This window comes from Rousettus aegyptiacus, unplaced genomic scaffold (assembly GCF_014176215.1).
Source record: "Rousettus aegyptiacus isolate mRouAeg1 unplaced genomic scaffold, mRouAeg1.p scaffold_m13_p_11, whole genome shotgun sequence".
NCBI classification, from domain to species: domain Eukaryota; kingdom Metazoa; phylum Chordata; class Mammalia; order Chiroptera; family Pteropodidae; genus Rousettus; species Rousettus aegyptiacus.
This window is the reverse complement of record NW_023416286.1, coordinates 23,797,762-23,812,246: the sequence shown is the minus strand read 5'-3', so window position 1 is coordinate 23,812,246 and position 14,485 is coordinate 23,797,762. Positions and strand designations below refer to the sequence as shown.

The following is a 14,485-nucleotide window of genomic DNA, read 5'->3' as shown; positions in this document are numbered from 1 at the left end:
CTGGTCACTTGGAAATTGTTTTTTGTAGTTGATAATTGCTTTTTTGATACTGTAAACAACTGCCTGGTTTTCTTCAATTCATTTCTCTAACATCTTCTTAGAATTATAGTTAATCCAAAATATTATAATCCTAAGGAAATAATGTATAGATGAGTAAAATTAATTTTGCCTTTAAAGTATTATTTTTTTCACCATAGCTTTATAACAAACTTTGTGTCTTTTAGAAATAAAGGATTGTAACAAAACTTTTTTTTTTATTTGCAGATATAGTACAAAGTACATACAAGTGCATATGTTTAGAACATTAAATATTTATCTTAAACTAATTAGGTCTTTACTGCCCTTGGAGCAGGAGAATGAATTATGTCTTAAGTACAGTATGCATTAGCTGAAAGCTTCTGTGGCTGGGCAGTGAAGCATGGCTCAAAGTAAATATTTTTAAAGGGCCATTCAGCGCTTCAGATGAAACTTTCATGAAGACCTGAGAAAGTACAGATTTTCGAAGCACACAGTTCCTTAACAACTAAGGGACATCTGTGTTTTCGAACGACACAAACTGTTAGCCTAAATGATTCCTATCTTGGTCTCTCTGTTCTGAGTCTCATTTTCCTAGTGATAACAAATGCGCGCCTTACTGAAAGGGACCCTCTTGAAAACATTAGTAACTTGATGTGTGTTTTCCGCAGCGGGAGGAAGCCCTGAAACAACACAAAGCCCTATCTCAAGAACTCGTTAACCTCCGGGGAGAGCTAGGTAAGAGCTTTTTCCTTGTTAAGTTTTATGGGGCAAGGGACAAATTAGACAGTCTGGTTTGCATGTCTGTGCTGTGGCCGGAGTTGCATGCTGGCGGCTGTTAGCTGTCCCACCCTGGTATCTGTGCAAACATTTACTATCGACATTTCTTTTAAATCTTGGCAGCTTGACCTCCAGTTCACAGAATTCCTGGCACTGATCTTACTAAGCTTAGCAGACCTTCTGATGACCAAAACATTTCTCTTCCTGAAGAGAGGGAATGATTTTGGTAATTGTGTGGATTCCTGTGAAATAATTCCATCATGTTTTTTTTCTGAACCACTTTTCATAGTAAAGTGTTGAGAAAATTCCCTCGCTGATAATAATTACGTTTCACTTTCTCGGGGTGGTTTGTGAGTGTTGAGTATAAAGTTGGAAGGATGCTGCATATCGGGGTAGCCCGTCTGAAGAAGGCTCATTCTGTGCTAACCTCATTTTCGAATGGGACTGGCAGTGAATCAGTCCCAGTTTCATAGGAAGCCACGTGCCTCTAATGTCTGTAGCACTCGCCGCCCAGCTCTGCTGTTCCAGGCTGAACTCTGTTTTAGTTCTCGTCTCTCCTGGAAGAGTCCTCAGAATTCATGCAACAGAGACAGTCCTGCCTTCCCCACCTCAACATCCGTGTTGGAATGCACTGACCGCCTTGGGCTTCCCTCTCTGCTGCGGGCACCTCAGCCTTAGAGAATCAGCTTTTTGCTTTAGCTTCAGCCAGGTCTGGATTTGTTCATTGAAAGGCTGAATTTCTTGCCCTTTGCAGTTTTCTGTGTCTGCTAACAGTGTCCATATAAAATGCATGTAAGGATGTGTATAAATAATGCAAAGGTGAGAGCAGAGATAAAAATTGTGTCCATCTAGTTATAGGAGAAAATGCTCATTTTTCTTTGGATAAGACCAGAATTTAAACATTGACAATATAATGTGCTGGACTTAGTCTTCTCTTCCCCAGGGCAGAGATCAATCACTGAGTGTGGGGCCAAGACTCCTCTGTGCATTCCTCTTCTCTTTTCACCTCTCAGTGGCGGAAAGTGCTAAACTCCTGGCAAACCCTCCAGATTCTTAATACCTTGACAGGGCATCCTTTTCTCCTGATCTTGTTTTAAGGCTATGCAACTAAAAGACTCTGTGTGGAAAAGTAATTTTAAGACAGACAGGAACTTCAGGACCCCAAAGACTTGAGAATGCTAAGAAAATCACAGCTGTGAAACAGCTCTTAGAGACTTTTAAGGCTTTCTGCCCTGTTACTAACTAGACTGCTGCCCTTTTGTTTACCTAAATGACTAACTTAATTTGTTTTTGTCTGTGCCTTAAGTAATGTAATACAGATAGAGTTAGGAGATCAGGCAAGAGGCCTTTCCTGTGTATGTCAGAGTTCGTTATAACCCAGTGGAGGTGGAGATGAGCCTACCTGGTGGTTCATGTTTCAGCTTCTCCCCAAGACAAGGCAGAAACGCCAGTGGAACACTGTTCTCATTCACTCTGCTTGAATGGGGGGAATCCTCTTTTTACCTTTTAGTGGATAGCACAGTTAAGTGATTTAAATTGGAATCAGGTACTCAGCACCTCCGCTTGGTCACATAGCCTGACAGGAAATAGCCGTACCAGTTTGTACCCACTCTCACCTTTCCGTCTGTGATAAGGAGAGTGTGTTCTGGTGTGCTTTTACCGCTTCTCTCACGGTCAGGATGCAATGGTTGGCTTGTTCGCATCATTCGGTCGCCCAAGACTAGACTCTTAGAAAATGTGTCATTGCAGCTGTTGAATAAGGTCCAATTGCTCAAGTAACAGCATAAAGCATTTTGGGAAGGGTTTGGTTCAGTGAGAGCACAGAAGAGAAGCTTTTCTATAGTTCTTCTGATGAAACAGTTCAGGAAGAATGCTCTTGAAGCTGCCAGTTCTATTGCACCATGAGCTGAGATGTAAAAAAAAAAAAAAAAAAAAAAAGTTTGCATAGCAAAGTTTAAAACTCAGTTTTAAAATTTGAGGCAGGAGTACAAAGTGGTGAGACAATTGTCACAATATTCAGATTTAAGACTTTGGTAGCTGGGTGACCTAGGGCAAGTCATATTACCTGTCAGTCTGTCCCAATTGCTTTCCCTATAAAAATGGCAGTCATAACTGTCTGCCTCAAGGGTAGTTGTGAATTTACACGAGTTAACATGTATCAAAGGGTCTAGCACCAATTGTTAACTGCAATGAAATAGTAAGTAGTAAGATTGAATAGTAAGTAGTAAAATATATGCACTTTTACAGCTGCAAAGTTATTAACCAAATTGGCTGTTTTCTAAGAACATAGACTATAGTGTAGAAAGGAATAGTAATTAGATGAAATATTAATAGAAATCCCTCAGGACAGGTGGTTTTGTCTCTTCACTCAAATGGAAGTGAGTTGTGATAGATCCTCGCCTATACAGTAGAAGTGTTTGGGGTGTGGAATCCATAGTTCAGGTTTTTGTCCATTTACTCCTAGTTCGAAGTTACCTAATTTCTTTGAGTACAGTTTCCTTCCTAGTAATATGAAGTCATGTGTATTTTGCTGGGCTCTTGGGGAGCTTGAATTAAATGGTAACACATGAAGCAACTGCCATAGTGCTTGGTCCATCACAGGCAACTCAAGAGAAGAGAGCTGCCACCATCACCATCATCTGAGTAGCCACCTTTTCCCTCTGAAACAATGAGGGACCATTGGTGTCAGTCTCCCACTGGATAATTTTTCTCTACCTTCTCTATTATAAATTGGGACAAAGTTCCCGAACGACTAAGAACCACAAAGAATGAAGGACAACTCATAAAGGCAGGAGCAGTAGACTTCCAAGTAGCGTCTGCACTACCGACCTTCAGAACCTAAATGCCTCCCATTGTCCTCTCCATGGACTGACTTTCTCACTCGTTACCCTGACACGTGTTTTGTACCGCCAGGTTAACCCAGCTTACTTCCCGTGTAGCCTGCATGTTTCTCCCCTACGAGCCACACCGTCTTCCTGGAATGACTTTTCACTTGCGTGTGCAAAAACTCTTCAAAAACCCTCGCTCAGTCCCTCTTAGAACAAACCCTGCGGCTCTGTTTGCTCCGGCGAGTCTTCGATTCCTCACCGTATTATTTCTTGTATCTGGTGTTTTCCTGTTGTCTTCAGAGAGTGAACTCCTTAATTGCAGAGGTTCTTTCCTGCTTCCTATGAAAAAAATACATACAATGCTTTCCATATTTATGGGTAATTGATACATATCTATGGTTTGAGGTTTTAAAGTTCTTTTTTCTTTAAGAACAGTATGCGAAAAGTAAAGAAAATTGTGATGTGGGAGGAAAATAGCTCATAGCTCCACTACTCTGACATACATTTTATTTTTGTATATTCCCTTGTCTTTATATGAATGTATACAAATACGAACTCTGATTTTTTTAGTAAGGTGTAATTTACATGCAATGGGATGCATATTTTTCTATCAGTTTTGACACACACACCCACACACATATACTCATGTAGCCTACACCTTTCTCAAGGTATAGAAGATTCCTATCATTCCCAGAACATTCCCTCATGGCCCTTTCTAGGAGACTCCACTTCCACTAGAAGCAAACACTGATCTGATTTTTATCACCACAGGTTAGTTTCGTCTCTTCTAGAATTTCATAGAAATGGAAATAAACAGTGCATTTCTTTTGTGTCTAGCTTCTTTCACATAGCATAATGTTTTTAAGATCCATCCACATTATTTTATGTATGCTCTGGTCTTTTCGACTGATGTCAGGCACTTTTCTGTATTGCCTCATAGTCTTCATTATGGTCATGTTTAATGATTGTGGGGAAGTCTATTGAGTGGATTTATCATAATTTCACTTACCCTTAAATAGCATTGTAGTGTAGCGAGGGTTTCATTGTCAGCTCTTTTCCCATCCATCCCTGTGGCTTCAAGTACACCCTGTAGGGGTGATGACTTACTGATTTATTTCTCTAGTTCTCTCCTTCCCAGGCTCCGAATGTGCTTTTCCTAGTGAAGAGCTGCTCCAGAAGAGCCAATCCAGCATAATCAGACCTTCCTGACTCTCCAGCCCCTTGCTTCCGGAACACTCTGCAGTGTCTAATCATTCAAACCTATTCCTCAGAGTCTCTTCACCATCTTCTGTGGTGGCATTATTATTCACTTACCCGCCCCCGCCCCCTGCCCCGCCCCGCCAGCCAACAACTGAGGTCAGACTCCTTTTCCCCCATCCTTCACATATCAGTCTGTGTTCTAAATATTGCTCATATCTGGCTCTCCGCAGCATTCCAGCTGCCGCTGCTGCTCTAACTTAAGCCCCAAAACTTCTCATCTAGACCATATTACAATGATCCCTTAACAGGTCACCTTGTCTCCAGGCCTGCTTCTCTCCATACGCTATCAGGATTGTATTTTAAATAAATCTCACATGGGTTCTCTACTGGACATTTTTAACAAACATAAATGACTCCATTTTGGCTTTAGGAAAAAGTCTAGACATACTAAAGCCACCACGTATGATTTGACTATAACCTCGCAGTCCAACTCATGATGTCTGGACACTCGTTTCCCTTTCTTTACATTTTCTTTCCCCTCCCCAGATCCCAGCCATGGGTTTATTCATACCTCCTTTGCACATCTTTGTCACATGTTGTCCTCTCTGCCTGAAATGCTTCTACCACCTTTCTATTTTTTGCCTCTCGAATGTCTTCTCATTATTCATATTTTCAGTCCTACCTAAAATATCTTGTCTTCATTTGAGTTTCACCCAAACCTTTCAAGTAAGTTAGTTAATTATGACTTCTACTATGCCCTTCAAGATTCTTTGCTCTTTTATTTGTCGATAGACCTCTTCTCACAGTCCAGAACCATGAGCTCTTAAGGGCAAGGCCAGTCTCACCTTCATCTTCGTAGCTCTATAGCTAGCATCTCATGCCTGGAATTAAGTACTTCAGTGAATGAATGATTTTACTCGTGAGGACAGTAGCTAGGGAAAGTTGCTCTTATCCTTATAATATGCTAATACTTCATGGTTTTTGTGTATAAATGTTTTCCTGCAAACTGTTGAAAAATAACTTCTCTGTTTCTAGGAACGAATAATAAAGTAAAGCAAGCTATAATTCTCTTGGAAACATTTTACTTTATGTTTGACAATCCCAGCTAATTAGATCATTTTGAAAGTGTCAGCCCTCCAAGTTGATTATAGTTCAATTTAATAGCTTACATCCATGGCAAACGTTTGGCCTCTGAGTAGGGGATAAATGTGTCATTCTGATTCTTTGTAGTCATATTGGTGTAATAGAGAGCCATCATTATCTTTTGGGGTTTCTGTTTGTTTTTTTTTTTTTTTTTAATCATTGGAATTTAAGTGAAGAAACTGGTATTTAAAAACTATTTTTTAGCCATCAGAATTCATAACTAACATTTATTATACATTTGTCCTGTGTTTCTATTTCATAATATAAACCAAATTTTATTCTCAATTCTCTAAAAATTTTTGGAATTTTCATAATAATGACATAAAGGCTAGTTGATTTTGCCCTCTCTATGTAAAAATTATGCGATGTTTATGACGTTAACACTTGCTGAGTGCCTGTGCTTTCCTAACATCAGTTGTTGAGCTGTAAGTCTGCTGGTTTGCATTTTATGAAATAAAATTGAGGCTTAAAATTTAAATAACTTTTCTAAGGTTGATAAGTTAGGAAAGTAAAGCACCTAGATAAGGACCCAGAATGTCTAGACCAGGGGTTCCCAACTCCCAGGCCGCAGACAGGTACCGGTCCGTAGCCTGTTAGGAACCGGGCCGCCCAGCAGCAGGCGAGCGGCAAGCGAGCTAGCGCAGTCTCATCTGTGTTCACAGCTGCTCCTCAGCACGAGCATCACCACCTCTGCTCTACCTAGATCATCAGGCGTTAGATTCTCATAGGAGCACCAATCCTTGGTGCCAAAAAGATTGGGGACTGCTGGTCTAGACTACATAAAAGAAAAAGAAAGCATGGTGAAGTTGTTTGAAAGGTTAAAAAATCATTTGATATAAACAGTAGTTTGCACCAATGACTACCTTTGGAATCACTTTGTTTGAGTTAAGAGTACAAGAAGTCTGGTTAGATTAAAATATGTCTTGTTATTACCTATTAGGGAAGAGCGACTTGTCTCTACCAAAAACATTGTACAGATTGTCTAATCAACACTTCACAGTGTCTATGAACTTAAGTCTACCTCACACCTTATGGAACGTGTTAATTCTTTCACCGTTCTAGTTTTGTCTACAGTTGTGGTTTAACAAGACTATGTATTAAAGTAATTTTAAAACTCTTTATAATTAAGTCGCTTTGGAGGTGCAGAATTCCAGAAGTGATTTTTGAAGTGGACTTTAATAAAATATCTATTAATAAAAACCTGTACATCAAAAAAGAATTATCTCGCTGAGTTTATTGAAGATGGAATTGAAACCACCTCAAACTTAGATCATTTTTTTCCTGTCTGTGTCTGACTGTTTTAAACATAGACTTGAGCTGGCTGTTTTCTTCCTCCTGTACAGATGCATAGTATTACCAAGGTAACTTTTTTGAGAGCCCATTGGGTCTTCTTCCTTGTCCTACTTATCCTTGTTCATTTTTGATATGTTCAGTTTTCCCTAATTTAATGTCACTTGTCTAAAACCGTGGTTCTCAAACTTCATTGTGTGATAAAGTACACCTGACTGAAATGCAGATTCCCAGTTATGACTCAGGTGGCTTGGGATGGATTCCAAGAATCTGCTTTTAATGATCATCCAGGTGATCCTGATGCAAGTGCTCCCTGGACCACACTTTGACACCACACTAGCTATCTAGAATATTGTTTCTTTTATGTAAAAATGTATATAAGAATCAAGCACAGTAGGAGAGTAAATAATAGCAAGTAGCTTTAACTGAATTGAGTCCATTTTTGTACACAGGCTTCTAAATTCTATGCATATCAATGATGTTTACCTGCCATTTTGAACTTCGTACCCTAAACATGAATTATTGGGGAGGAGAGCCAGAATAGTACCTGACTCAAAATCATCTTTCTATTAACATCAAATGTATTCTTTTGATTGAAATGTGATTTCCTTAAAGTCTTATTTTTCTCAGGACTTAAGCTTAGAGCATTATGTCCATTATTCAGCAGGTTTTCATCTCCAGTCCACTTTCATGCCTAAATGTTTTCATCGGTCCATGGAATGTTTGCTGTTGTGGGTACGAGAGCATCTGTTTGGTAACGTGGTGTTGGCCAGTGAGTAAGTTGAAAAACAGCAAAGCCTTTTGTTGGCTCTGTGGATGCCCAGCCAGCACCTATGTACTAAGATCAGTTGACTGGGCCAGGTCATCATCCCACATGCAAGGAAGAATTTGTATAGTGAGGGAAAGGTCATTTTTTGCCTGCCTTATTTTACAGTCTTTCTAGCTTTCACAAGAGAATTAAGCCCTAATACCCTGAGGTATCCATTGCATATAAGAATTAACTTCTCTCTTATGCATCCCAAGTTGAGAAAAGATCCTCTTAGATCAGGCTCTGTGTTCTGTGCTGTAGAACCTGCACTGAAAAACACTGGCGGATTGAGTTCCAGACCCAATTCTGCCATTTCAGTTTCCTCTTTAAGTAAATGAGATTTAAGATAATACAATTTTATTAATTCAAAACATTATTATATCCTTTTTTCTGCTAACTTTGGGCTCAATTTATTCTTCTTTATCTACTTCCTTGTTAAACCACAACTGTAGACCGATCTAGAACAGTGAAAGAATTAACATATTCTGTAAAGAGTGAGGTAGCATCAAGACACTATGAAGTGTTGATTAGACAATTTGTACAATGTTTTTGGTAGAGACAAGTCACTCTTCCCTAATAGATAATAACAAGACATATTTTAATCTAACCAGACTTCTTGCACTCTTAACTCAAAGTGATTCCAAAGGTAGTCATTGGTGCAAACTACTGTTTATATCAAATGATTTTTTAACCTTTCAAACAACTTCACCACGCTTTCTCTTTTATGTAGTCTAGAGCAGCAGTCCTCAACCTTTTTGGCACCAGGGACTGGTGCTCCTATGAGAATCTACTGCCTGATGATCTGAGGTGGAGCTGAGGCAGTGATGATAGCACTGGGGAGTGGCTGCAAATACAGATGAAGCTTTGCTAGCTCACCCGCTGCTCACCACCTGTGGTACCAGTTCATGGCCCAGGTGTTGGGGGCCCTTGCCTTAAGGAGTAGAGTTAGGTTATTTATTTGAGATCTTTCTTTTTAAAGTAGGCATTTATTGCTATGAACTTCCCTCTTAGAACTTTTTAATGCTTTCGCTGCATCCCATACATTATGGAATATTGCGTTTCCATTTTCGTTTGACTCAAGAAACTTAAAAATTTTTCCTTTATTTTTTGTTCTGTTGTTCAGGAAACTGTTGTTTAATTTCTGTGTGTTCATGAATTTTCCAGTTTTCCTCTTGTATTGATTCCTAGTTTTATACTACCATTGTGGTCAAAAAAGATACTTGGTAAGATTTCAATCTTGAATTTGCTAAGACTTGTTTTTTGGCCTAACATGTGGTCTATCCTGGATTATGTTCCATGGGTGCTTGCTTAAGAATGTGTATTCTGCTGTTGCTAGACAGAATGTCCTGTTAATGTCTATTAGATGTATTTGATCTATAGTACTATTCAGATCTGCTGTGTTCTTATTGATTCTTTGGATGATCTATCCATTGTCAAGAGTGGGGTATTAAAGTCCCCAACTATTATTCTATTATCATTTATTTTTCCTTTTATCTCTGTTATTGTATTACATTTAATAATAAATGTGAGAGTCCTTTGTAAAGTATGAACTGAGTTTTAAAGGTTAAGTGATATTATTTATGGGAGAACTGATTTGATAATACAGGTATTTTGTAAAAGTAATTTTCTAATAAGTTATGACTAGTGAAAGGCTTTGAAATCAGTTCACGTCAAATTAATATAATCCCCAAGAGCAATCAGAAAGCCATTTATAGCTTGTTTTGAAATCTAGTAAAAGACATTTGTCTGCCACAGATTTGCAAAATTTCTTGGTTGTGTGAAAAAGTAGTACCTTTATAGAAACAAAACTTGGTGCTTATGAATAAATGATCATTCCAGACAGCCTGTGAAGACTCACTCTACACAATATACTACTACCTATTGCACTTTATCTTCACCAAACTATAAAGTTAGTAGAACAGGTAGTACTTATTCCTACCTTGCATTTCAGGAAACTGATACTCAGAAAGTTGGAAATGCCTATCATTGGATAATCTAGGTTCCCAACCCTTTTGTGGTTCTGTAGGCTGTTGCCTCTCCACAAAGTAGCAGCTTACTTTTTGTAAAATGGTACCTTGGTTACTTTGTTTGGTTATATTACTATCTCCAATTTTAAACAGATTAGATTTTGGCTTAAGAGAGTAACCCACATAGTCACTTGCCCTGGAAGCATGTCATGACTGGATTTCCCTTCATGGAATAATACTATGAAATAATCATGTGGCTGTGGTAGAGGGTGGTGTGTCCCCATTCATGGTTCTGGGGTGAGGGTACAGAGAAGTAAGATAAGATATATATTTGTCTCTCCCTTTTATACACTGTTGGCAGCATATTATACATGCTGTTTTGCACTTTGCTTTTCCTCTTAACATTTCTTAAGGATCAATACATAAAAATGTTCTGTCTTTTTTTTTTTTTTAACAACTGTATATTAGTAAATTATAAAGGTCAAAAGGAATATGCAGAGAAAACAGACTGGCCCAAATTGAAAAACATTCTACAAAATACCCGATTCTTTAAAATTGTCAAGATTATGAAAAACAAGGAAAGATACACAGATTAGAGAAGAGTAAGGAGACATGACAGCTAAATGCAGGGTGGTATCTTGACTTGGATCCTGGGACAGGAAAAATGGATAAAGTTGAGAGTTTAGTTAATAATAACGTACTGTCTTAGGTTTGACAAAATGGCCCATGGTAATATACAGTGTTAATTTTAGGGGCAACTGTATGAGAGGTATGTGGGAACTCTATCCTTGGAAAAACCTAAAATTTAATTCTAAAATTAAAAGTTTATTATTTAGAAAAGGGCATTAGTAGAAAACCTAGTAAAATCCGAATAAAATCTGTAATAGAGCAGGAGTCCCCAAGCACCCCCCCACCCCCACCCCCGCCCTGCCCTGCCCCATTAGGAACCGGGCCGCACAGTAGGAGGTGGTGAGCAGCAGGTGAGTGAGCAAAGCTTCATCTGTATTTGCAGCTGCTCCCCAGCGCTAGCATCACTACCTCACCTCCGCCTCAGGTCATCAGGCATTAGATTCTCATAAGAGCACAGGTCCCTGGTGCCAAAAAAGGTCTGGGATTGCTGTTAGGGCTAATAATATTTTATCAGTGTTAAAACTTAATTTGACAAATGTCCCATGATTATGTAAGATGTTAACATTTGGGGAAGCTAGATGAAAAGTATATAGGAACTATCTGTACTCTGTACCTTTTCTATAACTAAATTGTTCCGCAGTTAAGTTGGAAAAAAAAAAAATGTTTACCCTAAGAAGTGCATATTATTGAAGAAAGGAACAAAAGTGCCCAGAACTAAAAGCAAGTGTCTGACTTCCCAGGTAGCCAGAGAGCGGTTGAGAGAGGGACCCAAAGCAGGCAAATAAAGTCCGATGCAGTCATTTCTGATAGATGGCACAGAGAAGGAGAACTTGCTCAAGGAAGGGTCGGCACCCACAGCAGGCCTGCTGGAAGCATCTAGAGAGAATGTGTATACTTTTGGGGAATGAAGTCATCTTATTTTCCTGTTTGTCTTTTCTTTCCGTCACAGTCTCTTATATGGCCTCACCGAAATTTGCATGAGCTTCCGTGTGACCATACCTCCCCAGTTTTATTGTTCCTTTTCCTTTTTATAATTTATATCCAATTTGGACAAAATCGCCTAAAAGTTGGGAGAATTCTGTTGTGTATACTGTCAAGAACAATAGGAGTAGAAAGTGAAGGTTTGAGGTGGATGTGTCCTGTGGCTCCCTGTCGTGTGTATATGGTATGTGTTCTTTATTAGACAAGCAGTGCTTCTCTGTAACTGTCACATTCTGTCATGGACCCCAAGCCTGTCTCTGAGGACTCTTCAGATACATTTGAATTGGTGAGCTTTTCAAGGCTAGCAGTAACAGTAGCCTTTATCAGGCACTGGGCCAGGTGCTTCACATGCATTACTTAATCCTATAGGGGAGACACTAAAATATTATCTCCATTTTAAAAATTAGAAGATGCAAACTTAGAAAGCTTAAGTAATTTGTCCAAATCACATAGGTAAATGGTGTGGCTGAGATTAACCAAAGTGTTCTAGTTTTATTAAGACATTTATGTTTGGGGGAATTAAAATGTTTGTGGTTGTTTCATGATAAAGCATGCTACTCAGATATAAAAATTAAGAAATCTCTATTATTTCAAAAGGATAGTCACAATTTAGGACCATGATCATGTAATGTATTTCTCTGCAAACAGTTCATTTATCAATCACCAGAGAGAAATCAGTCTCTATGATATGGAAATAATAAAAATCTGACCTCCCCCTTAGGAAAGCCGGCCAGGAATAATTAGGTAATGGCTTCATTTCTGCCCCTCAGGGATGACTGCTAACTAAAGAAGCTGAGGCGAACAGTTCTATTTCTCAAAGGCTATATTTGACTGTGACATTGGACCTTTTCTAGATGTCATCCAAAGAATTATTTAAAACGGAAAAATATGAAGCATTTTACCACTTCTTCCGAAATATCTTTTCCTTGCTCAGTTGTTCATGTTTTAAACAGGGAGTGTTTCTGTTCTGTCGTTGTCCTGAAATTCTCAGGTCTGGTTCATCCTGGAGTGAAAACTTCAACTTCTGACCTGTAACATGGCCTTATGTTTTAGGGCTGATTTTGTAAATCAGCTGCTTTCTTTCTTTCTTATTTCTGAAAACCGTTATTTCTCATTTGAGGGTAGGTTGCTGGAGATAGCTTTTGCACTTCTCCAATATGTATACAAAAGTTATAATCTATCAGTTTTTCTACAGGCAGTGGTATTCTGGTGCCTTAATCACAGACATGCTTTTTAAAATTATTAAAACACTGAGGACAAAAGGACTGCTTTGTACTTGTGTGGATTTTGTATTCATGCAATAACTTCTTAAAAACCATATCACCTAACAGTGAGAAAACTTGCTTTTTAGTTAAAATTCTGAAAGATTTTATATTTGGTTTGGGCTTTGTTGGGGTCTGATTGACCGAAAGCAAGCAGAACTGAGGAGGATAAACGGGAAGAGACGGGACTCAGAACAGGAGTGGCATTAGAAATCTCTCCCGAACTTTAATAAGTACAAGAAAAAGTTCGTGACTAAAACCTGGGGCGATGATCCCACTCGCCCTCCACACAGTGTGTCCAGGAGCATTCTGAGGACCCTTGATCTATGTGTGTGTCCCTTAAAGTATTTCGTGAGTCTTCGTGCCAAATGAACGTTTCCTCGGGAGCCCAGCCCTGTTAATTCAGAGCAAAGCCCTTTGTGTGAGTGATTATTTCAGCCCAGCTGTTCTCCACTCAGCACACCAGGGCGGTAAACAGAGCAAAGGTCCGTGCACAGCTGCAGGCTGATGTCACCGTCTGGAGCTCGGCCTGCACTCTGGACTGTGTACCAACAGCGGTAAAGCCCTCGCCCCCCATCTGACCCAGCTTCCTTCCGCCTCCCTCCTGTCTGTCCTCCCTTCACCCCGCTCTCAGTGGCAAGCTTCCCTCTAGAAGCGCTTTAGTCTTTCTCCTACATGAGCATCTAGATGGGCTAGGATAGTGTCATCATTTACCCCCACCTTTTTAAAAATTTTTTTAATTTTTTTTTTTTTTTACTTGGCTGATATCTGGAGTTCTAAGGGAATTAAGTGGAAAGGCTCTGAAAACAAGATTTCTCAGACTAGGAAGCTTTCCAATGCCTTTATTGACTGCTTGCCAAATATTTTTCTATTGCCTACTTTATATAGAGTTCTAATACAGAATTCACACAAGGAAGCTTGTAGCTCCATGTTTTATTTGTGTACTTTGTAAAGCCGGCAGAAGTTAAGGTTACGTTTACTCCTTTAACTAACATTTGCCTTCCTGAATCATTGCTTTCTCCTTTGGTAATTAGTACAATAAGAAGAAAAGTAAATGTGAAGAATGTGTTCTGTAGCAATCAACATAGCCATTGTTTTTTACTAATTTTTTGAAAGAAAATAACTTTCAGCATTTAGTCCCAAAGCACTGAGTTATCAGTGATATTCCATATTATGACCTCTGTAATCTGGCCTACATCTAGTACCTTCTTGGGTCTTATCTTCATATTTTCTGCCTTGTGAATGTTCTAGTTCCCAAGTCTCACTGTGTAGTCCTCCCACCATTTCTAATGGTGGAAAACAGTTTTTACCCTCAATATAAAATTATATCTATGTTACATGGCTCAATGAAGAAATCTGTTGACCTAATCAAAACCACAATGAGATACCAGTTCATACCCATTAGGATGGCTATTATTAAAAAAGGAAAAAAATTAGTTTGGGTGAGGATGTAGAGACACTGGAACCCTTGTGCACTGCTGGTAGAAATGTAAAATGGTACAGCCGTTATGAAAAAAAACAATGTGACAGATGCTCAAGTAATAATAGAAATATATGATCCAGCAATTCCACTTCTGGGTA

At 39.0% G+C, this 14,485-nt stretch overlaps 1 protein-coding gene across 12 annotated transcripts in view; it reads left to right on the top strand.

Annotated features, from left to right (window-relative positions):
• MTUS1 (microtubule associated scaffold protein 1) overlaps positions 1-14,485 on the top strand; it is a 132,613-nt gene that overhangs the window by 106,080 nt on the left and 12,048 nt on the right. For all 12 annotated transcript variants that reach the window (XM_016129939.2, XM_016130015.2, XM_016129969.2 and 9 more), the window contains one exon: positions 687-753. In XM_016129939.2, the coding sequence (XP_015985425.2) occupies positions 687-753 (67 nt within the window). The remainder of the gene's footprint in view (positions 1-686; positions 754-14,485) is intronic.